General features: G+C 38.5%; 1 protein-coding gene across 7 annotated transcripts in view; it reads left to right on the top strand.

Moving 5' to 3' along the window:
* Positions 1–22,960, top strand: part of ESRP2 (epithelial splicing regulatory protein 2) — a 43,573-nt gene extending 20,613 nt beyond the window's left edge. Inside the window, exons 4-18 of one of the 7 annotated variants that reach the window (XR_007628457.1) lie at positions 206–319; positions 2,365–2,479; positions 3,205–3,303; positions 3,416–3,470; positions 4,325–4,435; positions 5,271–5,403; positions 5,608–5,650; positions 6,142–6,443; positions 7,150–7,371; positions 8,611–8,809; positions 10,027–10,219; positions 11,246–11,423; positions 15,803–16,021; positions 16,863–18,604; positions 21,315–22,960. Coding sequence is in view for 6 of the 7 variants with exons in the window: in XM_050311387.1 (XP_050167344.1) it covers positions 206–319; positions 2,365–2,479; positions 3,205–3,303; positions 3,416–3,470; positions 4,325–4,435; positions 5,271–5,403; positions 5,608–5,650; positions 6,142–6,443; positions 7,150–7,371; positions 8,611–8,809; positions 10,027–10,219; positions 11,246–11,423; positions 15,803–16,021; positions 18,493–18,582 (2,073 nt within the window). In the remaining variant the exon portion in view is untranslated. Of the gene's footprint in view, positions 1–205; positions 320–2,364; positions 2,480–3,204; positions 3,304–3,415; positions 3,471–4,324; positions 4,436–5,270; positions 5,404–5,607; positions 5,651–6,141; positions 6,444–7,149; positions 7,372–8,610; positions 8,810–10,026; positions 10,220–11,245; positions 11,424–13,581; positions 16,022–16,862; positions 18,605–21,314 lie in introns of those variants that run through there. The other 6 variants (XM_050311388.1, XM_050311390.1, XM_050311389.1 and 3 more) reach the window with 6 other exon arrangements.
* The last annotated feature ends 4,971 nt before the right edge of the window (positions 22,961–27,931 follow it).

Here is a 27,931-nt window from a genome sequence, read left to right on the forward strand (position 1 = left end):
TCTTATTTTCTATTCCACAAAAGTGTACCATTTATTTGCTTACTTTTATCAGGAGCCTGTGTCTTCCGTCGTGTTTTTTTAAAAAAATTTTGCAAAGTGCTGGATTGCTTTATCCTAAAAAAAAAAAAAAAAATTACTGGAATAAGGGTGCTTGTTTCATGAAAATATCAGTCAATACAATGAAATTTATCACTTTGTTTTTCAGTTTAGTCAACTGGTATCCGGTGATTTGAAAGTACTTGGAAGGAGCTCTTACACACTCTGCAGTGATGGCCAGTTACTCATTCGGCAAGTCCTCCACCCAGAAACATCCAAAAAGGTATGATATCAGAACTGGTGCAAAAAGGCAGTACTGTGTTTTAAAGACATCAAAGAAAACAGCCTGTGTGACTTTGAGGGGAGCCACTGAATTCAACCTTGTGACCTACAGTGTTCCAAGACTATTTAAGATGATTCCTTGCTGGTCTCAACCACGAGTAGCGAAGTAGTTATTCTTGGCACTTGCTCTCAAATGTCACTTACAGTACCTGGAGTCCTAGATGAGCATAATGAAGAGGAAAAATAGGAATGACAGGATAGAGACAGTGACAGTACAAGTACTTTAAATTCTGTGTCTCGAGGAGCGGACACAAAGGTCCTGATCTAATCTCAGATCAGCAGAAGTGATGGAGAATTATTGCTTTGCTTAGGCTTGTGTTAAACCACAGATTCTGTGCAGAGCCATGGGTTTCTACCAAGATGTGAAATATGTAGGAGCCATGTGTCAGTGTCCTGTGGAGGGTAAGCATGGAGGCAGTGACTTGCCCTGGAGAATGGCAGTGATTCTCCATCAGCATTTATTCAGCAGGAAGCAGAGTTACAGCTCTTGCCTTTGTGCAAGGTGGTGGGTCTTGAGTTTGCCTGCTTGACAGCCTGCAGGAACCCCACAGGAACGAGAGCTGCTGACATGGAAGGAGTTGACCAGTTGTAGGGTTTTCTTTTCTATTTAACAGTATTGGCTCATGCTGAGTTTCTACAAGTATTAGTTTGGTGTTTGTGTTGTATTAAAACTTAACACTGACTTTTTATGAAAAAACACATGTTTCTGTAGGGATGAGGTAAGTAAGGAAACAGGGATTATATTTATCATTCAAACACACTAGTATTTTTTTTTGATGGGAGTAATTCTTTGTACTTCCCTCTTGAAACAAATGGACTAAACTAAAACAAATTGTGATGTTGTGGAAGAAATAATTCTTCACAGATCAAGGAATGGATCCAGTGTGGACAAATGGTGTCAATCTGGTTTCAAAATGTTGAGTCTCTTAGCACTGCATTTCTTTCTCTTTGTTCTTTTTTTCTCTTCTCCTTCAATACTTTTTAATTTGCAATGGTTTTTCTCTCTGCACATTGTTAGTAAGCCTCAGACCTTAGCTCTTGCTAGTCCTACCATTCTAGAAAGCATTACCTTGTGACTTTTCTTAATTCATTATTTACAAAGATGGGTGCTGTTTGACTAGACTGAAATTAAACTTTTATTTAGTAAAGCAGTTGGACAGTGTGAGGGAGAAAGTGGTGAAATAGACCAAGTTATTTGTTTTATTCTTTGAGAAAATAAGCTAATACCTGAGTAAAGGGCTACTTAAACATTTGTTTAATAGTGTTACATAATTAAAGTTCTTATCCAATACACAACAGTGATGAATAAATAACTCGAAGTTGCTGAAATATATTTTGTGTGCTGTAAAAATAGTTATTTAAACTTTGTCATCGTGTTTGGGTACAATCTGCTTTTCAGTGTAGCTGCAAAAGAGAAAATAGTGTCCTAAATGAGAATATAAAACAGCAAAACCTAGATATTTTTAAATATTTTTCCAACCATCTTCTCCAGCTGTTTTGCACAGGTCTGCCTCCCAGAAGCTGTTTGGGAGATCCAGTTCTGTACAACTGTGGTTTTTAAACTGTGTTACAAAGGAACTGTCACCACCGAGGCCCGGGTTCGATTCCCGGTCAGGGCCACTCCCGGGCAGGTGGAGCTCGTTAGCCCTTAAAGGCAACCCATCTACGTCCTGAGGACCTCGCTGCCACCGTCCAAGCTCGCTTGGCCCCGGCAGATGAACCTTAGGATTAAAGGGTGGGCTCAGTTCCGCGCACACTGTGTCTCACCTAAAAAATCCAATGCGCAGGCTGGAAGGTGTAAAGACCTTCCCCGGATCTTCGCTCGCGAAGACTGGCCATTATTTTATTACAAAGGAACCAAACTGCTCAATCACGCAAAAGCTGGTGACGTGCAACTATATGATTTTTGAGACTGCCTCATTCAGTCCAGAAATATTAATCGAAATTTAAAGTGTGTACAAAACAAACTTTCTGCCTTCTTTGTAGAACTTCCCGCTGTCAGACTGCTTCTATTCCTTTTATGATCTGCGCAAAGAATTTCACACTTGCTACCCTAGTTCAGCTGCCGTGAAAGATCAGACTATCAAGACCATGGCAGAATGTATCCTTTTGCTGCAGCTTTTATCTCAGAATCAATTATGCTTCCTCAAATGTTATGCCTGGGATCATTACAGGTTTTATTCTTCTAAACTAAGATGAGGGGTTTAAAAACTCATAGGTAAGGTGAAAGGAATGTGGAAGCAATGTGTCTTGGGGGAGCTCTGCTTGTAATTTTTTTCCTTCAGTTTGAGTCTAACGCTGATTTCCAAACCATATGTAGTAAATCCACCAAAGAAAAGCATCACTTGCATTGATACTTGATCTTGAAGGAAAAACTGAGCTGCTGTCAGTGGCCTTTTCATCACCAGATGACCTGCAAGTTTCTACTGTTTGCATATAATAGTAGGTCTTCTGCATGATCCTGACAGAACTGAGTTTAAGACAAAACCAAAACCCAAACAATACTGTACATCTTAATTCAAATTAGGAGGATTCCTGTGGGCCACCTGAATGTGATTGAAGTTATTATGTTTGAAGTGACAGGAACTTATTCAGCTATTTTTTTTAATTGTTGACACTGAAATTATGTAAACTCTCAATAGTTTTCAGACTATTGACCATTAAAGTGAATATTAACCATTTTATGAGCAGAGTAACATGTCTAATGTTCACATGTCCCTGCAAAGACAAATTTGATTACCAGTTCTGTGTTAATATCAGGAAAGCCTTATTACTTGTTTCCAAACAATTGTGCAAGTCTGTTATTTTCTATAATCACCTGTTCAGATCTAGGCTTAGGGACAGATGAAGCGGAGGAGGACTTTGGCGTGTGGCAAGTGAAAACCATGGTGGCTATCATTTTCAGCATGCTCTCTGAAGGTTGTAGTAAGTGAACTATTTAAAAAGAAAGAAATCTTTCTTTTCTGAAGGAATTGGGAATGTCATTCTTAAGTAATCTCTGATCCTGGTTATATATAAGCTTTCTGGTTTGTTGTAGATCACGTGTTTACTGAGCCTGAAACTGTGAAATCCAAGTATGAAACAGGCCCTTGGTAAGTGTCACAGTTGTTTACAAGCAGAGTCTTGTCTACAGTAAGGAAGGCTTGTGAATATTTCCCTATAGTCACTGCGAAAGCAGGTTGGCTCCTGAGAGCAGTAACAGTGTACTCAGCAGTCAGTCTAGTGTGGATAGACTAGAGCTGGCACGTTGGATGCTGTACTTTAAAGTCACTGCAAGTTAAATGCTCTTTGTTCTCTTGCTGCTGTTTTGCATGGCAGTGAGGCTGGCTTATCTTACCCAGTGGTGAGGAAATATTTGTGAACTTTCCTTGAGTCAACAGGGTAATGGCCAGTGCACCCTATGGGCAACTGAGCTGTGTGGTGCTCCTGAGAGAGTGTTCAGTTTAGGGAGAGAAGAAACAGGATGTTCTTTGTTTTTAAATATATTGCGGTGACTGGAGAATGAAGCATTTTAGGCATAAGTAATTTGTATTGATATTTAGGACTGCCTTGTACTCATCTATCTTGGGTTGCTAGATTTTTCAAATAAAATTAATCCAGTTCCTTATTACTTTACTTTAAGAAAGTTTTCCTATTTTTTTTTCATTTAAGGAACTGCAATGTGGAGACAAGATAGTGCATCTCTTCAGTGTTGTGTATATATAAAAGAATAATCCCAGCTATCTTTCCTTTCTTTATTGAAATGAAAAATAGAAATAGAAGAGTCTCAATAGGAAATATACTCCCAGTTTACAGTTAAATTAGTTGCAATCCGAAATTTGGTAAAATCATGGAAAACCTAGATTAAAGCTTGCTTTGTGTGGGTTTTTTTTTTGTGGTTTTTTGTTGTTGTTGTTGTTGTTGTTTGTTTTGGTTTGGTTTGGTTTTTTTGTTTTTTTCTGTGTAGTAGTAAATCTGAAACTGTGGACAGTGAGACAGTAATACGTGCCAGAGGTTTGCCATGGCAGTCTTCAGACCAAGATATTGCTCGGTTTTTCAAAGGACTCAATATTGCCAAGTAAGATAATAAGAATTTGTCTTTGTCTCTTTGTCTTTAATAGCAGGTTCCTTTAATATTTGTTTGACACATCCCCCACACTTCCCACTAGAGTCCTGACTTCCACTGTCTTTCCCATTTGACCCCTTCCCATGCTGTGGTCATAATAAATGAACAGGTTTACCAACCTTAAGTGTGCGAGAGAGTTTTGAAAGAGACTTATCAATTGAAAACCAACATACATTCCTATCTAAAGGGAGAAACTCCTATTGCATTAATTAAAGCAGAATCCAGGATACAACAGAAACTTTAATTTTTTACCAGCTCTTCAGTGTTCTGCTCTACCTCCTAAACAGGCCAGATTCACAAACCTCTCTGTTTGGAAGAAATTTTCATATGACTCATGTGTACACCTCTGTATAGAGGTATGTGTGTATACATATAGAGAGAGAGAGAGAGAGAGAGAGAGAAAGTAAGTTTAGTTTAGCATATCCGTCACTTAATATATTTTCTGGATTCTCAACACTGAGAAAATACAGTTCTTACTTTAGAGTTCTGAGGAAATCAAAATCTGCATCTCTGAGATGATAGGAAGGACTTGCAAACTTGCATTTTCATGGAAGTTGAGAAAGTGGTGCAACCTTAGATCCATGATCTCAGTGGAGTGGATTTTAAAGCATAATCGTGTTACATCAAAAATGAAATTAAATTGTGGGTAGTAGCAATTTCCTTTTCAATCTGTAACCTTCGTGTTAAAATCTGATTTCTTTACTATTCTAACACAATTCTTTGTATTAGTGTATTATCTGTATTAAAGAGTCAAACTACATTTGTTTTGGTTGGTTTTGCCTTCCAGAGGTGGTGTGGCTCTTTGTCTAAATTCTCAAGGAAGAAGAAATGGGGAGGCATTAGTTCGATTTGTCAATTCTGAACAGAGAGACCTGGCACTGGAAAGACATAAGCATCACATGGGCAGCAGATACATTGAGGTAAAAAGTTGTGACTTGAAATAAATTTTTGGAGAGTAACATGAATATTTTAGACCATGGTTTTAAATGAGAACAAACTACACTTCTGTTTTGCTCCAAGTACCAAAATACAATTCTTTGGCTTGTGAAAGAGTTTGTGTGTGGTTTAGAGTTGAAGGTTGTGATTTTCACATAGGGTTTTTTTGTTCTTTCTTTTTCTCTAAGGTTTACAAAGCAACTGGGGAGGAATTCTTAAAAATTGCAGGAGGTAAGTGATGCTGGAGTTCAGTGTGATTACTTAAGTCCCTAGGAACGTTGTTCTAGTTCTGATGTTTTTTTCTTGTCTGAGGATGCAAATGGATAATGAAGTAGCTTTTCCTGTTTTGCCTTCCAAGAATACTTGACCTGCCAAGTTCTGTTTTCCCATGGTTGAAACTGAGCTGTCAGCATTTGGGCTGTGATGTTCACAGGCAGGTCTTGCTGTTTGGGAGGAAGATGAGCTCTTGCAGTGGAGGCATCTATGGGGACTTGTATAAGTTCACACTAATCTCATCATTGTTCCAATTTCATTAAAATATGAAACACTTGCAGGGTAGAAGATTTTCACTTCAGAATAGGTTGCTGAGAGTTAGCAGTGTCTCAGGTCTTCTGTGGGTTCGTTGCTATCTACTTACCTCCTGTATTTTTCCTTACTGTTTTACCACTGCTCTGTCTTACGGAGTTGACCAGCCTGGCCATATGCTGTTATCTTTCCACCAGGCACCTCCAATGAAGTGGCCCAGTTCTTATCCAAGGAGAATCAAGTTATCATCCGGATGAGAGGCCTTCCATTCACTGCTACGCACGAGGATGTCTTGGGGTTCCTGGGGCCAGAGTGCCCAGTCACAGGAGGGAAAGAGGGACTTCTCTTTGTCAAGTACCCAGATGGCAGACCCACAGGAGATGCATTTGTGTTATTTTCCTGTGAAGAATATGCACAAAATGCACTTAAAAAGCACAAAGAAATACTTGGGAAACGTTACATAGAACTCTTCAGGAGCACAGCAGCAGAAGTCCAACAGGTTGTAACTATTGGCTGTGAGACTCAGAACTAAGAAGAATCACTTTTGAAAAACTAAAGCTTTGTAACCTTCTTTTTGGTACCTCTTTCAGTAGAGTGTGTTTATTTGTGATAATCATCACTAAAAATGTTTTTCACCATTAAGCCCTAACACATCATATGTTCCCTTTGTCATTTGGGAATGAGTCAACAGAACATGCTGAGATCGAAGTCTCTTATAGTTCTTATTTATTTGTTTGATTGTTTTCTTCAGAAGCTCTGTACTTCGAGATGAGCACTCTCACTTAATCAGGGTTTATGAATAAATTAGAGCTCATATTTTTACTTACTGGTTATTTCTGGTCTCAGTTCTTTTAAAATGACTGGTTTTAATCAACCCTAACTTAAGTAAGAACTGTATGTGTCAATATTGGTTTATTAGCACAAATATGGTTTTAGATATTATAAAATTAACTGTACTTGGCTTTTAACCATTTTTATATTGACATTAGAAAAGTCTGTTATTAGGGTCTAGCAAATTGAATTTGTTAGCCTTTCCCAATCCCCTTCTGAGTTTGAAATTTTGAAATGCCCAACGGGAAATTAACAGCAATAATTTGGTTTAAGAAGGGGTTTTTTTTCTATGCTGTTGGAAATAGTACTGCGAGAATTGATCTGTGCTCAGGCAGATGATGTGTAAATCTGTCGCTGTGCTTTTTCCCCAACAGGTACTTAATCGATACATGTCAACGCCTCTTATCCCAACTCTCCCAACTCCCATCATTCCAGTCATACCCCCACCCTACACCATTGCCACGGGCAGCATGCGTGACTGTGTCCGACTCAGAGGTCTTCCTTACACTGCTGGCATTGATGACATCTTGGAATTTATGGGAGACGCCACAGGGGATATCAAGCCCCATGGAGTTCACATGGTCCTTAATCAACAGGTAACAGCATTTTGCATAGGAGGATTGACTTTCCAGTGTTTGAATGGAGTTAGAAGTCAGGGCAGCTTAGCTGATCTTGGCTGTGCTTTAGTCTTCTGTAACTTTGGGAAAATACAATGTTCTCTTTGTCTCTTTCCCTCATTTCTCTTCCCCTTTTACATACAGACTTTTGCATCAGTCAGGGGAGGATGAAACCTCTTCTTATAGTGATAACCTTACCCTGGAGGCTGTTGAAGTGGTTCTTATGTTTCAGTGAGGTGCTGGAGATATACAAGACAGAAATGTTTCTTATTAGATGGCATAGCTACTCTGTCAACCTCAGGGTTCCTGCTGTGTTGTTTGAGTAGTATTTGTGTCAAAATTAGGTTTTCCTAACTTCTAATTTGACTAGAGATTTCTCAGGCTTTAAAGGAAGCTGACAATTAAAAATTGTGTTTTGAGTATATTTTAATGACATGATCATAGGGATATATTTTCTCTGTTGCCTTGTGTTAAAAATAAACCCTTAGCCACAGAAATACTGAGGTATGAAAGAAAACAAGTGAAACAGATTGGCTATACTTGCTTTGATGATTTTTTTTTTTGGTTAAGGAAATTTTTAGTATTTTATGTATACAACTATGTCTGTCAGATTGCATAAAAGCAGACCTGGAAATCAATTTCTGATGTAACTATGGGCTTTGCTGAAGGATCTGGAGCTTTATACTGTTGTTCCTAAAAAGTAGTTGCAGGGAAGGCAAAGCCAGACTCTTCCTAGAGCTTCACAGCGAAAGAATAAGGGACAGTATTTATAAACTGCATCAAGAAAAATCCCATTTAGGTGAAAAGGAAAAAACAAAATCAACAAAATGAGAAATTAGCTAAGCATCCAAACAGGTTCCCAGAGATGGTGTGGAATCTCCACCCCGGTGATGCTAAGATTTCAAGTGGAGAAGGCAATGAGTGGCCTGATATAACTTGAAGGTTTGTCATGCTTTGAGCAGCCTTTGGATTAGAGGCCTCCAAACTTTTTTTCCATGCTTCATGATTCTCTGTTTTTTTCTGCAGAAAACTGAAGCACTGTGTTAACTAGGAACTGCTTGCATGTGTCTTGATTTTTCTGCTCCCATAAATAATTGTTGAGTTAATAGTCATTACTGCCAGAGGAGGAAGAGAAATACAGTCTTTTGGTAGATGTTTGATCTTTCTGCATTTCTTGTCATCTGACTGACTTACAATTATTTCTCCGCCTCCCCTTAGGGACGACCATCAGGTGATGCTTTTATCCAAATGAAATCTGCTGATAAAGCCTTTATGGTGGCTCAAAAATGTCACAAAAAAATGATGAAGGACCGTTATGTGGAAGTATTCCAGTGTTCAGGAGAGGAGATGAACTTTGTTTTAATGGGTGGCACTTTAAATCGTAGTGGCTTATCCCCACCGCCATGTAAGTTACCATGTAAGTCTCCAATTCTTCTGCTCTCTGCTGCTAAAGGCTGACATGTGGTAGGTGCTGAAGCTTTGTGGCCTTTCACCTTTTGACTCGGGTTTTGCCATGATCAATATACATGCTGAGATTGGAATTGTTCCCTTTGGGCAATAATGGGACTGATCAGAGGCGTTTTTATTGTATTTTCGGTGATGAGTAGAGGGCGGCAAGGCCTTGCCAGTGAAATTGTTGCACACTTTGCTTTTTATGGGTGTACTGTTCTTTTGAGCTCTGCGGTAGACTTCCCTGTAGTGAAACCTACTTGGAATTAGGGGATTTTTAAAACAGGGAGAAGTTCTATATTCTAGCTGCTGATGAGTGCTCTTGCTGTCTTGCCTTAGAGCATTGAGAAGGTACTCTTTGGGCTTATTTTTGAAGGAAAACACCCACTGGGTTGATATACTAACAGACCACAGAGTGGTGAAGTTAGGTGGATTTTAATTTTTTTTATTTTGAGATTACAGTGAACCTTATTGAGGAACTATAATGGACCTTTACTGTACTGTTCTAATTAGTGTCACTATCAAATCACAAAGCAGATACTGATGTGTTTTGCAAAACAGTAAAAAGCTACCAAATATAGTATATGAAAACAATCTGACTGCACACCAAACCAGGTTTAATATTCCTATACAAATTAGGTATTTGTTCGTCAAAATATATCAGACTAGCGATCTAGTGGGATATTCTCTTTTCCATTTGATAAATCCTAAAAATACTTTTTGAAGTCACAGGAAACTTACACATGAAGACTCATGGTCAGCAGTTATGGATGCCCATGTGTAGCTCCTATTATGATACTTCTGTCCCACAGAGTACAACTTCTGTTTGAAATAAATGAGGGTGTGTTGGTGTGCACGCCTGCTTTCTCTATGCACATGGCTTTATGCTTTCTTTGAATAACTCTCAAGTTCCCTACTTTCCATTTACATATTGTCAAGGCTTCTCAGCTCTAGCATTGTGAGCTTTCAGGAATTCCTCATTCCAAATGTGCCAGTTGTCATTCATGGTGACATAGCAAGGGTCTCCAGTGGAAAGGTTAGAGACAAGTCTTTGCTCATGTGTTCATCTATCATGCCCACATGGTTTTAATCAATTTTAATCACATTGCTGCAGGAAAGGAATTATACTTCCTGGAGACCTCCATTCTAATTGCTTTTTGCTACTGTGTCCTGGTTTGGTTGTAGGTCTCTCTCCACCAGCTTATGCTGCTTTCCAGACAGCAGCTGTCATTCCAGCAGAGGCAGCACTGTACCAGCCACAAGCCCTGTTGCCAACCACCAGGACTCCCCAGGCCTCTGCAGCTGCTCCTCCAACTGTTACCTACTACCCAGCTCAGGCTGCTCAGCTTTATATGAATTACACAGCTTACTATCCCAGGTAACAGCAAGATTTAACTACTTCTCTTTACCTTTCATCTCAGTGGAGCAGGCAACTGTGTGGTCACTTGTGAACAGCTCTTAAATTTGTACTTCTGGGGTAGGCAATCCTGGAAACTTGATGTTTAGTAGCAGAGGCAGTAACCATTTTAACTGATTCTCTGTGGCCTTGCAGTGAAATTCGTCTCTTCTGTAGGTTCTGTTTGAATCTCATGATGATAATGTTGGTCTAATATTTAACAGGGTTTTTTGGCACTGGGGCAATGTCATCAAGGCATTTCTGTTTCTTGGCCAGGAAAGAAACTGTGTCAATAAATGCCTCTACACACTCATCTCTTAGTTTGTTCTTTTACTTACAACACTGTTTCCGTACTGAAAGGCTCATCATAGGTGTGTACTAATTGTGATTTTGTGTATCAGTGAGACCAAAGAACACTTTTACATGTGAAAGCAAAGCAGATCTCCCACCTTTTTCCTTCCCACAGATGGTATCAGCATGAGTCACTTAAGTCTGGTACTTGGGTCCATGGGGAAATAGCTTGTTCATTGGTAGTTCCTAGGCTCATGACACTCGCTAGCTTGAATATGTGGTAATTTGCTAGATGGGTCCTGACCAGAGCTGGAGATGCTAACTCATCACTATTTTGTGGCTCAGAAATGCCAGATTTGGGCATTTGCCTGCTTTTCATATTATGACACACCCCTCCCCTTTTTTTTCTTTATGATTTTATTAACTATTTTAAGTCTTCTGCAGCTACTTTTTTGTTCTCCTCTGTGAAATAACAAATGCCACTCCTTATGTCTTTAACTACAGATGGTAGCTATTTTCCTTTCTCTCCCTTCTGTAAAATTAGATTATCAGATACTGAAGAAAAATTATGGAAGTCCACAGAGCAATCTACATCAGGGCTGTTTGTTTTTCTGTGGTATTTGGGTTTACTTTCAGACTTAAATTTTCAGATTCATCTTTGCCTGTTCCAAGAACTATTGGTTTTCATAACAGTTTTGCTCCCTCTTTCTCTTTCAGTCCTCCAGTATCTCCTACAACAGTGGGGTACATTGCAGCTCCTCCAGGAGCTGTAGCTGCTGCTGCCACTGCCACCCACACTCCGATTCTGCCCCAGCCTGGAGCATTGGTCCGTATGCAGGGCTTGCCATACAACACAGGAATGAAGGAGATACTCAGTTTCTTCCAGGGATACCAGGTTAGTTTACAGTTCCTGTGCTTGACGCTGTACTTGGACCTCTGAATACTGATCAGTGGAGATCAAACAGAGCTGAGTGAGTGCTTTTGGAAACTGCCAAACAAGTGTGAGGCTCCATATTTAACTGACAGACTAAAGTGTGACACACAATTTGCCTTACTTCTTATATAATAAACATATCCTAATTAGAAAGCAGTGATTTTGTGTATAGGTTTAGAGTTTGAGCTTGAAGAGCAAGAAAGTGCAGAACCCCACTGTGAGTGGGGCTGTGAAGGGGCTGCCAGAGGGAGGTGGGGGCTCCCAAAAACTTTCATTCCTGACCACTATTTGGTGGGAGCCTTAGGGAGGGCCCATGTTTGTCCTTCAAGACTTAAGTGTTAAAGTCTGCTGAGAGTAAATTTCTAGTACAGAGGGCTCTGAGCTAGGTGTGGTGACTTTTTTGCAAAAAGAGAAAGACAGATGCCTCTGTCAGACACTCTTTCAAGTACTGACTATTTTGGTCACAGCCAGGAATATTGTTCATTAAAATTGCATTACATTGCAAACTAAAGGAAAACTGTAGTCTCTGAACTATTTGTCCTGATTGCAAATATTCTACATGCTATAGATAATTTCAGTCAGTATGTACTGACTGACTGCTCTCAGTGAGCAAACATATAGAAACTTGTCTTCTTGATAAATTAAAAAAACAAGCACTAAGTACAAACATTTTTTCCCAGTTGCACTTCTTTGAATTCATGGAATGAGTCCTTTCATGTCTTCTGCCCTTTGTCTCAGAGGATATTGTATCTATGTCCAGGTTTTGTCATCACAAGCTGATTAAAAAGAAAGATAATTGAATATGGTATATTCCAGTCTGTATTTAACTTCTGTGGATAATAACAGCACTTACACAACTGCCAGCTCTGCCCTTTTGGGTACTACTCAGAAGCCCTGACAAAACCCTCTTGGTGGGTCTCAAACCACTGCAAGTCATTTGTGTGAAAAGGTTTTTCATGTTTGTCCTTCAACATTCTGTAAGTTGGATTACAGTGATAGTGCTAAAGCGTAGGATGCAAGTGGATTCTTTTTAAGGCATAGCAGCAGTTAATATGAAACACTAAGGCAAGGTATGTTTTCCTTTTTTATTTCTTTTTTTAATCTTAAGATTCTTAAAGAACAATGAGCTTTAATTTGTAGAGCTAGATGTCTGCTATGTAAATGAACGTAGACTGAGAACAGATGCTTAAATGTGTATGTTCCAAGTTCTGAGTACTTGGAAGATGTGGTGCTCTACCTGTTGTGTCTTTTTCAAATGTTACATTTGTTTAAAACAGTTTTACATACTCAGTTTTTCAGTGGAAAAATTTGAAGATTAGCACATAAAAAGTGTGATAAATTTTGACAAACATTAAAAAGAAACTAAATTTGTTGTGGTTTAGGGCTTTTCCTTCAACAGAAAAAAGTTCAAACCGTGTTCAATTGTTTGTGGCTTTCATGATTTCCACACAAACAGTAATAATAATTCATCTTGCTGTTTAGGCACTGATATTTTGCCTTGCAGTTTTTTTCAACTGAGTGGGGCTTTTCGTGGATAGATGGTAGATGTATTATAACCTTAAGTGGGGAAGTGTATTTTCTAAATTGAAATTCAGCTAGAATTAAGTAAGTGCACCTTTGAAAAATGTGACCTGAACCAGACTGTGCATGGAACAGGTCATTGACTTTGTGTCTGCTCAATTTGCCCTTTCCCTTCTTTCTGCATTTGGAGAGCAGTTCATGGTGTTTGTATTGCACAGTTAAAGGATTAGATGAATAGAAATTTTGCCACAAGGTGAAAAATATATTCTGCTGCTGCAACCTCCTGTCATCATCAGTTACTGTTATTAAATTGGTCACCTCTTCAGTTTCTTTAGAAGATGTTGTCCAAATGAAATCGGGTTCAAAATCTTATAAAGAAGCCAAGGAATTCTTTTGAATTGTTCTTGGAAACCTGCATTTGGTAATGCTAGTTTTATACTCTCTCATTCCTTTAGGGGAAAAAGAGGTGGAGACTTACTGTAATGGGACAAAATTATGTCTCTGGAGCAATAACTAATCTTTTTTTTTTTTTTTTCTTTTTTTCTTTTTTTCCTCCCCTTTCCTCACATTATTTTTTCATTTTCTGCTGCTGCCCAAGGATTTATTACATGATTCTTCTGCTTGTTCATAACGTGAGCCCCTAATAATCATCAGTGGTTTGGGTGTGGTTTTAATCTCTCTGTAACTAATTGATGTTGGTATTCAATGGGCTTCAGTGTTGGTACTCTGGGAACCAGGTTGGAGATGCTGAGATTGAAGGGTGATTTTTGTCTTTGTATGTCCTTTTCTGAAAGGAACAGGGTTTTCAGTTTTAGTACTTCCTTTATTCTCTTCTGGTTTTTTCCTTCAGTCTTCATGGGCTCTGTATATTGCATGTATGCACATGTTGCTGCTTAAATGAAAGCACCTTTCATACCAGACCTGCCTCTTCAGAGATAGACTTTGCTTATCATGGGCTTCAACAAGCTGGTCTCAACATCAGTACATGCTTCTAATAACAAATAATATTAAAGTCTGCAGATCAGCATTTTAATTTTAATTTTATCAGCATTACCCTCTTGCTTAGTGTTTCAGCAGCTTGATTTGTTCTTGTAGTTCTGCTTTCTTGTTTTTATTGTTGAAACTTCCTTCTATTTATTGTAACTGGGATTAAATAACCAAAAACTTGTGAAGAATTTTAATAGTAAATCTTAGAGGTGGTAATTTTCCCCATTACCTTTCTGTATAATATTGTAGTGTACTGCAATCTTCAAAACAGCTAATGTTAGTACTCTCTGATTCAGTAATACATCTTAGACTGCTTTTTAGTTGCACTGTAATGAAACAGGACCATTGATTTGAGTCCCATTGTATACTGGATACACAGCTAAAGGATACCTAAAAAATAACAACAAAACCCAAACCAACTAAAACTACATTAAAAAAACAACAAAACCCAAAATAACCAAAACAATGAAATCAAAAACTTCACCACGCAATTCATAGGAAAGTGGGGTGACAGTAGTTGCTGTGACAAATGCTAAAACACCTACTAGAAGAAGTGGTGCAAAAATAATAATTACATGCAACAAGACTTCTCAGTGTTACTTTAGGCCGTCACACTCTGTACAGCTGTAGAAGCAGTGGGAAAACTCAAGTAAATAAGGAAGGAACAAGGGTAGTAGTGGTCATGGATTTATGTGAAGTTGGTGCGTATCAGAACAAATTTTTTCAATAAAGTATTTTTTTTTCCCATTTTTTTGCTAAACTCTCTGTGGATTTTATTATTTAGCCACTGAACAAATCAATGAGAAATATTTCTAGTCTCCAAATATTGACTTTTATTTGTTTTTCTATGAGAATGCAAATACTGACACAGTTGGTATCGTGACAAGAACTGTTAGGTTAATGAATAAGCAGACACAATTTAACTGTGCCCCGGGTCTTAGCGGACCAAAGCTACTTCACAGCTGTTGTCTTGGCTAGGATTCAGCACGCATTTAGGAGTACTTGCCCCAGTTTCTTGGAGACTGGCATGAATGTGAATTCATGCCTGCCTGAAAAAGACCCTGTGGATTAGTTCTTAGAAAGCAGACTGCTATTTAGGTAAGTCATAAGTATAGTAGTAAAAAAAATAAACTAGAAGATGACTAAGATTTAAGGGCCATGGGCACAATCTGAACTTTAAATAAAGCCTCCTGAATTTGCTGAAGAAGACTAGGATGGAAACGTAGGGACTTCTGTGTACATGTTTTTGGGTAAGAGAAGCTTAAAATAAATACTACTCTTTAAACCTGTACTGGGCTTTGGTGCCTTTTGTCCGCAGTTAAAAAGTGCTTTTGCAGTATATTAATCCTCCAAGTCTTCAGAGACCCAGAATTCAAGGCCTGTCAGTGGAGGAGAGGAGAGTGACTTGTGCTTAAAAGAGTAACAAGGAAATGAAAGGAAGTGGATGCATGACTAAATTCCGAGGGCATTAGTAACATTTCTCTCTTGTATCAGGACAGCTGATTTCATTGTTACTGACTTTTTAGAGGTTAGGTTTTTTTCCCTGAAGTGCATGCTCAAACAAGGAAGTATTCTCTGTTTCCTATGGATTCCTTTTGAAATCTGACTCTTTGTAGTCTGAGAAGGACACCCCACTGTGTGTGTGCCAATCCTAGGGATAGCATATTTTGACTAGGGAAGGTAAAGGCGATGTAGTAGAGGAATAATTCCAACTTACTGGTATTTGAAGTCATCTGGCAATACAGACACTATTATATGCTCACTCCCCCACTCTGAGAATAGAGCACGCTGTTTGTTTTATCTTATTCCTAAATGTATCTTCCTCCTGAAAGTGTTGCCTGTGTGGAGAAACCATCTACGAGACTGGAACTAGTAAATTAGTGGTTCCGGTTTCTGTCTGTCTGCCTCCCGTGCTTGAAGCAAGACTAAAGTGGCACCACCTTGAAGCCACATTGTTGGGAACAGGCATTCCTGGATACAGAGACAGGCAGTCTCTGATACACAAACCATTCCAGTGGTGTCTCTTCCTCAGAGAAGCCATGTGGTTGCTGGTGAGTATCAGCACTTTTACGGTACAATTGATACGTTCCAGGGGCAAACCAGTTTAGGGTATTTCTCCTGACTCTTGTGCTACAGGTTGCAGTTACCTAGTCATCAGATCTCATTTTATGCCCTAGACTTAGTCTATCTAGGCTTTTTTCTGAAGTCTGAGAGATCCCTCTGGGAACTGTTCTGTTATAGTTTATTAATAGTTTAGGCCATAATTGCAGCTGCCATCCAGGAAGAGGCCATTTTTCCTATGATGTTTTCCTTTTATTTGCTCCCATTTTTTCCCAGCTGAGGTGTATCTAAATATACTTTCCTGATTGTTTTTTTCAGCAGTGGGTTCCCCTGCCCCCGATTGCTTTATATGTGCTGGTTTTAGACTGAGCTTTATATGTTCACTGTAGAAACTGTAAAAATGAAATGGAAATCAATGACTTATTGGTTAGTGACCTGGTTAAATCTGTGCATAGTCTGTGAGGCGATGAGAACAGTCCCATATTTCCCTCACCATAGACAAAAGAAATAAAATAGGAAAAAAAAAATTTACAAAGAGGAAGTGAAGTATACTACCTCTTTATTAATCAATTTACCCTTGGTTTTGTCCTGTGTGGTTGAATATTTTTGTTCTTATGGGTTCTGCAATGCAGACAGAATCAGAAGTATTCACGATCATGTACTTACTCAGGCAAATTAGGGTAGTCTTTATTTCATTTGAAGAATTTACTGTTCCACAGCTTCTGTTTTAATTGACTGCAGTCTCTTACCTATCCTTGTGATTAGAAGCTACTTCTGTTGCTAGGTCTTTTGATGATTTTAGTTTTCTTCTTTCTTTTTCTCTTTCTTTAGGGCTGAGCCTAAGCTCTGACAACCTTGACTTTCTGTGCAGGATAGTTTTCCCACTTTTGTGTTTTTGACATTGTTTATTGCATTTCAAGTGTAACCTTTGAAATACTGTCCCTCACAAGAACCAGTAGATCTTTGCCTACTGTACATCTACTGATAATCTAAAGTATGTACTATCTTGAGACATTCTTTCCATAGAGTAAACTTACATTTTGTAGATTCGTTTAAAGGGCAGGTCTGGGAACTGATAAATCTAATATTTGCACGGTCTGGTTGCCCTGGCAGAGACTATCTAGAAAATACTTCTTATATTTGTCTTTTACTTAATGGCATGGGTCTAGATGTGAAGGTGACTAGAATTCAGTAGTAAAAATTCTGGGAGGTTCTTTCCTTTTATGTTCTCTGGGCTCCTGGTTATTGTTCTCTCTGAAAGGTGTATACTGACTGTTTATTTCTTTTCGACTTCCCTTTGGATGGATACAATGTGTCCTGTATGCCCAAATATAACACCTTTTTCTCCCTAAGCTGGCAGGAGACTTTTTGTATTATAGAAATATCAAAGGAAGGCAGCATATTGTGTGCATTTGGCAATCATCTAAAATGTTAATACAAAACAGCCATTTTCAGGGCAGAAAACCCTTCTTGCCACCAAAAAGGATATTCTATAATTTGCATTATGCTACACGCTTTGTCTTCTGGATTATAGGAGCCCCTCGAGTACTCTGCAGCATGTGCAAGAATTCTCAGTCCTTTTCCAGGATATGTAATTTAGCAAGATTATGAGATAAAAACAATGTTTCATATTCCCCAAGATGTATTTTCTGACTACATGTTTTATATTTGTACCAGACCAGGTAATTCATAGATCTGACACATAAATGAAGCTTTTGTTTTAATTTGTTGGTGTGACTGTACTGTATAGTCACTATTTTTATTTTAATGTACTACCTCTACAAATCTATCTTGATGCAGTTACACTGTATCATTTATTTCTTTTTTCTATGTAGAAATATACTATACTGGGATAAATTTTATCTCGTAGGTGCATTCATGCCAGGACACTGATTTTCTTTAATGGCATTGGTGTAGTCTATGTAGTGCAAGCGTTGTATGTAGTTAAAGTGTTTATCACTCTACCCTAGAGAAGTTGCAGTTTATTTCTATGGGTGCATAAAAGATCTAAACGAGATGCATGCACTTCTACCAATCTGCACTTCAGTTGGAAGATGCTCATCTGTCCCAGTGAGAGCCATTACTGGAGGTGTGATTATGCTCATGCAAACTTGAAGAGTTTGGTTACCTGATGCTGCCATCTCATGAGTAGAATGAAAAAAAAAAAAAAGGAGCACTTCATAATCTGAGCTATTCCCCTTTCTCGATAAGGAACAGTTCAAATACAGTTCAGAATTTCCTCCCCCAAGCATTTGTTTTATATCTATTCCTATGACCAGTAATACAGTTGATGTGTATTTTTTTTAATCTTACATAAAAATAGCATGTCAAATTCACTGTCTCCTGCCAGTTATTATAGCTGATGCTCTTAATGAAGGTTGCAAATGATCATCTGTGTGGCTTGCTGTACCAGGACTGTTCCTTCTCTTGCTGATTATCACATATCACACTTGTACTGTAGTATGCACCCGATGACTACAATGGCCTTATTCAGCTGAGCGATCAAGCCAGGAGTGTGTTACAAGCACCGAAAGAGTGGGTCTGTTTGTAACTCTTTGTAACTTCTGAAGAAGGTAAGATACCACTGGCAGAACCTGTGTCTCCAGAGGTGAATGGGAAGGGAAAGAAGGGCTTGGTGATAGAGATTTTTTTTTCTTGTGGCTTTTTTCCCTTATTAGCTTGCATTGGGATCCTTGCATTAGACTTTTTGCTTAAAAAATCAACTAACCTAAGGAAATGGGCCCATTGTGATCTGTAGTTGGGATACAGTGGTGGAGGTAGCCTGGCTCTGCTTAGATGGTGTGTTAAACTTCCAGCAGGGTTTATTAGTGCTTGTTTCTCATGTAAAGCTTCCAGTCCAATATTTTACTTCCAGTAGAGTAGTAGAAGATGATTTTTTTCTTTTTTTCTATTGCTACAAAGCACCCACTAAGGTGTGGGCAAAAAACCCAGAGCTCTGGCTTTGTCTCTTCTGTATCATATAACTGGCTAGAGATTAATATTTCTGTTTCTTGATCTCTCTAGTGCAATGTGAACTACTACATTATTTTTTTAGGAGAGGTTTCTTGGGTATAGTCACTTCTGATGCAATTAACTAGGTTTGCTAACAGTAAACTTGCCTGCATATTTGGCACTAACACATAATTCTTAAAGAAATTGTTATGGCCTGTATGGAGTACTTCATGTCCCAGTACTATTGTATTCCATTCAAACTGCTACTGATTAGTCAGTACGTTTTTTTTCCTCTTTAAATAAAAAAAACACAACAAACTTTTAGTACAAATATGGCAATTAAATACTGTGCCTTGAGACAATTACCTTCACAGACAAAGGTACTTTCACATAAACACCATCAACTCAGTTGTTTCCTGAATTCTAAGTGGTTCAAAGTAGTATTATACATATACCACTCTTTTTACCATTAAAAAAAATACAGAAAAATATTTCTATGAATTTGGATCTAGTTATAAAACACATATATACATAAAGAAAATCTATTTCTATCTCTATAAATCTGAAAGAATGAGAACTTAACACTAGTGTGTCTTAAAATGAAACTGAAGGGGTTTATTTAACTCTTTTTATTATAATCCTTGCAGAATGCGTAAACTTCCCTGCTAGCTTTCTATGTAACTCTTATAACATGAATTTCCAGACCCTTACATTGGTATTACACCAATAAACTATGTTTTTAAAGCTCTTCTCTGTGCTTAGAGGTCTAACTGTGCTCCATGTGTGTTTTCAGCTGACTCTAACCTGCAATATTAAATTTCTGTTCTGGGCTGGTGGTAAATGACTTGATTCCATATGGATTAATAACAAAGAGCTTGTTTAGAGTAGAGCATCTTTTAGCTCAGATTTGTGACTTAACCCAAACTGTGTTCAACTTTCTCTTTGAGCACAGTGTTATTCTGAAATAAACCAAGATTACTTCCAAACTTGAAGTGGGTTTTAGACGTGAGCATTTTTATTTGTCTTTGAATTTCTTTCTGTATGCTATTTCTTGACTAACTTTAGTTATCTGAGAAGAAATAATGCAAAGTCTGTACTAACTGTCTTATGCATGCTTTTGGTTTCTTATGTGTACCGTTGCTTACATCTTATGAATATTTGTACTGCCTGCTCAGTGTTTGGGTAAGTGAAGCTCTGGCTCATACTTGCTTTATTTTCATATGTTTGAAGGTAAAGCTGTCAGAAACTGCTCTTGGTAATAACTGAGAACTCTATTTTTTACAGTATACCAGGCACACAAATTCTACAAAAAGGAAACCCCTAAATATTTTAACCTTTTATAAACTCAACAGGACATATGTTACATGAACTTAACTCAAATTGGGTTAATAATCCTAAAACTAGTTGGTTCTCCAGCATGATTTTGTCTGACACTGTTTTCTCCAACAAATTAACCTTGTATGCTGAGTTTTGATCCTTCAGACTTTGAAACTTCACTGAGATTCATTTTTATCCAACAAACAGGGGTTCCAAACTTACCTTGGAAGTACTTCCTGCATGTTATAGGAAAGGGATGGAGTACAGCAGGGCAGATGTCTGCTTTGAACTCAGCAATTTGGCACTACCTTTTAAGACTTTATGAGGGCAAATGCTCTGCAAAGTAAATCAACTCCAGTGGCTAAATAATCTCATCGGCTACCCTGCTTTTTCTTAACTTTGTTAAAATTACAATAAGTACTTATTTCAGTTGGACTGCACCAAATTTTACTTCATTTTTCTGAAAAATCTTTCATGTGCTGTATATCTGTGTTGAGTTCAACTCATCCTCCCAACACAGAACTCTTAGCAACTCTTTTGTTTTTTGTGTATGTGATGTGGTTTTGTTTTGTTTTAAACTGTGCATGTGAGTATTGACATGCCTTATATATATATCTCCTTTGTCACTTGGCCAGTAGTCTACATAGTACAAGAACTATTCATTAAATGCTTGGACTTTCTTGCTCCCTTTACCTTTTATTAACATCTATGTCTTTATTTTCTTATCAACCTTTAATTTCAATTGCTTCCCTAGCAAAATTTTTGCATGGAATTATGTCTACATGATTCTATTCAGCACAACAGCAGAATATGAGCTGCTGCTGTTTGCCAAACTAAAAGTTGAACTCTTTTAATCTTCGATACCTTCTCCTCCTTCCCATTCTCAACATCCAGAGTGTTTTCACCACAGACACAGGTGCAGAGTGAACCAGATGTGCAGCATCTGAAATTGCATTTCCAGGTGTGGTCTCTGGATTTTATAGTTTTTTCTTTTGTCTTCTTGTACCATTGCAGCTCCAAGCAGATTCCATCCTCATGCTTTACAACTTTAGTGGCCAGCCCAGTGGCGAGGCATTGGTGACTTTTCCAAGCCTGGATCTAGCTAAGAAAGCAGTGGCTGAGAAGAATGGACAGCTCCTGGGAAGCCGCTATGTAGAATTGTACCTGGTCTAACTAAACACTCTTTGGGGGATGAGGAGAGAATGTCGCACTCAACACCGTGCCTTTTGCAAAATCAGAAGTCTTCCCTTGCCACCCAGGCAGCAACAAATGTGCCTTTTCAGCATAACAAGTTGGAATGCAGAGTGGTAAATGTCCTGTACTTAATTTGAAAAACGGTGCATCCTATGCCAAAGATAAAGTGAAAGCAAAATTTATGCAGTTAATTTACTTAATTTCTAATATACTTGTGTAAAAATAAGTAAACCATTCCTGGCATCTAGTTAATTCTGAAGACAGTCTAATAGCACTTCAGCTATTGCAGCATTGGGAGAAACTTAGTAGCATTTGAAGTAGAAAGCGAAGCTTGAGTCATTCAGATTCTTCTATGTTTAGTTTTTAAGAGTTTACACTGAACAAAGTGTCTCGTTTTTTGTAGAGTTTAAGTGTCTTTAGAAAGGTCTTTTGGAATGCATGGCTTACCCAGTTCAAAGCGTAGATCATATTGATTTTTGTTTTGTATTGTTCTCAACTGGAAAATATCAGGATGCCGGACTCCAAATCCAATTGTGCTTTTTCATGTTTTCATTAGACCTTGTTTTGCAAAAGCCATATTTGTCTTTCTTACCAGTGTACTGCTGCCAACATGTAAAGCAAAAAAAATTAAACAAACATCAAAATCAGAAACTCTCCCTGCCTGCCCATAACTTGCTGCCCCCTAGCCCCAAACTTTTAATCTCTACAGGACAAAAATGGCACATAAACCTGAGTACTAATAAGTTATATTTTTTTATTTAAGCATAATAGCTTTCAGATACTGTATTGAAGATTTTGCTCTAGTTTATGTGCATGCAATTTGTTTACATCTTTAAACTACTTTATTTGTATATTATGAAACAACAAGATATGTTGGAATCTGAATTCTCTAGTGCATGCTTTTTTCTTTTTCCCTGTGTGTATATACATAAGCTAGAAGTACTTTTACGTCATGTAGCATGTGTTTAAAAAAAGACATCTGCTGTAGAAGCACTAAATGACTTTGTTTTTACTGTGCCTTACTTCAAAACCATTCCAAGTGCAATACCAGCAGAGCAAAATATAACGAATTCTGTTGTTGACATGTTCATGGATGTCTGAATTGATCCTTTTTGTTAGTATACAGTTTGAGTTGTACTTTAAAGAACTGAATGATGTATGCTTCTTTATATTACAACAAATAAAAGAGATGCTTACTATGTGCATTGGCTTTTGAAAGTACCTTAAGCTTTGGTTTAATGTATGCTTTGGTTTGATGTATTTTCACAGAACATCATTATTTGATAAATAACCTCATACACATTTTTCTCTTTTAGAGTTAGATAAGCATTTGTATTTTGAGTGAGTGGTGTGACTTTTGTTTTGTTTTGTTTTTTCCTTTTTGCATGTGCTGGTAAGCCAGAAATATGCATGAGGCATGTTTCTTTTGTAGTGGAACACTTTTTAGGCAAGGGTGATGTAACTGTTTACATGCTTAGTGTTCTCATTCTGTTGCCAGAGGAAACAAAGTATTGAACTTGAAATTGTGTTCATGTTTGGATTTAATTGACCTAATGGGCACTCACTTTTCTGTGCAACCCAAAATGCTATGTTTAAGTTATGATGGAGCCGGTCAGCCTTTTTATTGTGAAAATGGAGAAGGGGAGGGAAACATGTAAAGATAATATGGTTTATTTCTCTCTGGTCAGAATTATCTCATGCCAGATGCCATTCAGCATTAAAATCTCCCAAAGGAAGTTTCAGGACAATTGGGTGGGACTGGAGGAAAAGCTTTTACATTATTTTAAAGTAGAATGTTTGCATTACTCTGTTTTCAAGATTTATCTTTGTGATATCTGCCAAACCTTACTTTTAAAGTAATTGAATAGTAGAAAGTATTGTATAATTTTAATTAACATTCCCAATGTTAATTGGAGGAGAATGCCTTGGAGGAGAATGCTTTTAAAAAAATTTTAGCTCCCTAAATTTGTAGCTCCCGTTTTAAAAAATTTGGGAGCTTCATAGTCCATTTATTAGATTGTTACAGTCTGCCATGGTCCAGCTGGTCACATCTTGGTTGTGACTTTGCAATCTATTGAAATGCCTTACTTTCCTCTTAAAAAAAAAAACATATGGAACTTGTGTTTTTCTCTTTCCTTGGTAAGCTGAGCCAGGGCTGCTACCTTAAGTAACATCAGCCATCATTTATACAAACATACTTCCCTTACTCCTCTAACACCTTTCTGGATTAGTTGACAATAATGACAGTTCTGCTTTTAAATACAGTCCCATGGTAACATGAATGGAAATTGCAAACAAGCTCTGCCATGTGCAAAATGTGTATCTACCTGTCTCCTAAGAAGAGGCTTAGCCATCACCAGCTGCTGTTTCAATCCCTGTTTAGCATGAGATGATTGAAACTAGTTATAGAAAGTGAACTTGGATATTTCAGGCTTCATGTTTGCGCTTGTACCAAACATAGCACACAGGACGTGGGAGCAGTGTCCAATTTTTAGCAGTTATCTGTGTAAAATGATTGCAAGAGCAGTGACAGCATTTTGGGTAGACCAGAGACCCCCCAGGTGGGGGTCTGACAACAGGCCCGACCTGGGCATGCTCCTACTTCGAACTTTAACCTTCTTGCTTGTGCTAAAAGAAAACGAAGGGTGGGGGAGGAACAGTTACAAACCCAAGTGCTGCTGGGGTGGGTGGTGGGTGTGTGTGTGGGGGGGAGGCAGGGCCAGTCAGGCACCCAAGGCCAACATGGGATTAAACCTGTACCAGCTGCCTGTTGTTTTACCCCTTCCCGCGGTAAAGCCGAGCCTGCTCGGGCCAGAGAGGTTTCCTGGGGTCCGGCTGCAGGGGCGGAAGGGCCCGGAGCGTCTGTGGGTTCCCTCTGCCGTGTCCCAGCGCTCTCACCTGGGATGGGAGCAGCTTTCCCCAGCCATCCGCGTGTCTGCAGGTGGCGTCTGGAGTTTCCTTTCCTCAGCTGAGGAACAAGCCCGATACTGAGCCGCCCCTCCCTGGGCTGTGCCCCGCTGCCCGCAGGGTTTGTGCCTCAGGTGTGAGAGGGGCTGTGCTGAGGCAGAACTGCTCTGAGGGCTCCAGCCCTCAGATAAGGCAGGTGACTTCTGAAAGTGAAGCTGTGCTTACGTTTACATCTCAGCTGCACTTCTGTGAGCAGCATGAGCCCCAGGTAGTGCCGGTTTGGGGCTGATAACCTGCAATTTTGCTGTAGAGGCTTTATAGCTGATGAGTTGGCTTCAAATCCAAGAGTTCTTCACAAATAGAAGATAAACACTTGCATCAAATGTCTTTGGATGGTGGCTTCTGTCTCTGGGGAAGACTGGGAATCCCACTTAGGGTAAGGCCTAAGTATTTTTATTCTTTGATGAATGCATTTACTCCTTGTGATTGAATTTTTAGACTATGCTGTGTTACAAAGACTTATCAAAGGGGTTGCTGTCTTTACGTGCATGTGGTTTAACAGAATAAGAAAAATACAGAAAGTGTTAAGCTTTACCTCTTTTCACCCAAGAAGTGAAGTTTGGTAAAGAACTATGATTTGACTTTTATTGTTGTTAAAGAAAGGGTACTCACAGCCATGAAACTTGATTATCAAAAGGAAACTTCTTCAGTGCTTGCATTCAGCAAAATGATTTACCTGCATTTGCGTTGCCATATTCCTCCATTAATTGAGGAATGAAGTTAGCATTATTTGAATTTATTTCCCTAGTTTTGTACTTCTGATACTGCTGGTTTGAAGATGATTCCTTTACTCACTTCTGGTCCTGTTCTCTTGATACTGATAATTTTACCTAGAAATAATTTCTCTGTTGGACCATCCCATGGGGTGTTCCTGCCCAGCTTATAGAAAAGACAGTTTATTCCTATTACTTTTGTTTGTGATGAGCTGAGACTGCAGAGCCATTCTCTATTTCAGTAATTGCAGTTGTGCTTCTGGATTAGGTGTTTGCTGTTGGAATTTCTTCATCTGCAGAGCAGACTCACTCTAGATAGTCTTATAAGTTTTGCTTGTTTCTGTAAACTAAGATAGTTTCAAGAAACTTTTATTAGCGAAATTTAATTCCGCATTTTTTTTTAAGAAAAAGAGCTCTTCACCTCCTTATTTTTTTAAACGATATTTGTTTTATTTCAGTCAGTTAAATGAACTGCAAGGCTGGCAGTTTAACGAGTTGTGTTTTGTTTTGTATAGAGCTGTATTTGGCAAAATTGGTTGTAATGAATTTTCAGCCAACTGCTTACAGTATCTGGTAAAAGCTGATTGCATCTAAAGATGACTTGAAATATTCTAAAGCACAAAATTCCTGAATTGTGCCAAGGTTTGCCAATAGTCAATTAAAAATTGTTCCTTTCTAGGTCTAATTGCTTTACAAATTTTTAAAAAGAAAATCCAAACTAAACCAAGGACCTGGTGTTTTTTCCTCCTATTTTTTTTTTTATATAAACAGGTGAGGGCTATTTAGCTGGATGTGCAGTTAAATGTGAATATTCAAATAAAGATGATGGCATGTTAGTCTAGACTTACTAATTGCCATTTCTTTTGTTAGTGTGTTATTATACTAATTTTTCCTTTAAATAACCAATTTTTAAGAGAGTAGGTATTTTATGTTGCTTTCTGTGTGCTTGCTGATAATAAAAAGAGTTTAAATAAATTGCCTTCCCTTCTGTAAATATTACCAAAGTACTGATTTATCTTTTTAATGTTAGCTGTGTCTTTGAGAGAATATCTTTTGCTGTGGGTTTTTCTTTTTTAGCAATCCTTATCTAATGGCAGGAGAAGGAATTTTTAGATTTGTCAGGAGCATCGGTGGATGTAATTTGGTTAAACCGTTGGTTCGGCCTCTTCTGCCCACACTAATCTTTGCTGCCAGTAGATGTCCCCTTTCCATCGAGCTTCGCAAGGAGGGGGCTTGGAACACAGATGCTTTGGGGCCGGGAGTTCCCTATTACCAACTGCAGGAGAAGCTACTGCAAACAAATGCTGGTGCTTGCTAGTCTTAAAACCGGAGGTCATTATGCTGCCCATGAAACTGCTGACTTCAGTTTGTTGTATGTTGGGTTTCTTTTAAAATTTTGTTCTTGTTTTTCCTATTTTAATTTTTTTTCTATGTGTTCATTGATATTTGATATGGTTGCTTTGAAGCGTACAAATTGATTTCAAATTGTGCAAAACACCGTTGTGTCTGACTGTTTAGCTGGAAAAAAATAAGCTTTTCAAAACCGCTCTACAAAAAACAAATTAATACAATATCTAATAGAAATCCAGTGGAAATTTTTGGGCAAAGGGATGCCTTAAAGTGTCACCCAGATGTGAACAGACTGTGTTAGAACATAAGAAACTAAGGGACTAAAAATAAAAGCAAAATGACTCTTCAGTCTTCTGGCTTTAAGAACAAAAAATGTATACCGGTAGTATAATGTTAGGGGTCTACAACTGATTAAATTTGGTAGCAAAACACATGATTGCAGCCTAGTTTGGACAAGTATTTGATTGTGATGGTTCTATGCTCCCAGCTGGTAGATCTGAGTGTGGTGGTTATGCTTTACTGATTGATTTTACTTGCTCTTGGCCCTGTGGTTGGCTCCTGGTTTCCATGTCTGGTAAAATGGCCTCAATATCGGCAGCATTTCTCTCAGAGAGGTGGCAACTTTCTCCAGGTAATTATTCAGCTCCTCTCTGCTGGGGGTTGTAAACTACTACTGGCAGAGAGTAAGTTTGCTGTTCCTGTTGGTTTTGATCCTGTTTCCAGCCTACTCCAGATCCACAGCTTCTGGGTATCCTGGCATGGGGGTCAGATGTCCAGAGACACAGGTACTTACCTTCTTCCTGAGGCATCCTTTGCAGAGCGGGCTGTGCACGTCCTCAGAGGGAGCTGGAGCTCAGCAGGGGAAGAACCAGATTTGACATTTTCTTTTCCCCTTCACCTAAGACCCATGTCTGATGTTCTGACTCAGCCCATATATGTTAAATTCCCCTTGCAATGAAAGAACAAACCGATGATATAGGCTTGTTATCACTGTCAACCTTTCCCACATCTCTCAGGTCATTTCCTTTGGTGGTGTTGAGCACCATAAATTGACAGTCTTTGGGTATTCTCCTTGTAGAGGATCCCATGCATAGTAATCACTCAGACCGTAGTGTGAAAAGAAAGTATAGTATAGAAAGAAGTATGAAATGAGAAGAGGTTTTTATTGTTTAGTATTGGATCTTGAGTTGCTCTAGCACTTGTCACAATTTGGGACTGCCTAATTTGTTCAATAGAGAATTCTGTGAATTTAGCAGTGACTGGGGGAGTGGGGGGGGCTGCATATCAATAGTTCCACTATTAAAAAAATTTAAAAAACACTCTCTCCCACAACCCTGAACCTTCAAACATGTGAATTGTCTGTGTTAATTTCTTTTGCTCTGAAGCCTGGGAACACTCAAAAGGGCC

This window comes from Myiozetetes cayanensis, unplaced genomic scaffold (genome assembly GCF_022539395.1).
Source record: "Myiozetetes cayanensis isolate MyiCay16 unplaced genomic scaffold, myiCay2020 scf16, whole genome shotgun sequence".
NCBI lineage: Eukaryota > Metazoa > Chordata > Aves > Passeriformes > Tyrannidae > Myiozetetes > Myiozetetes cayanensis.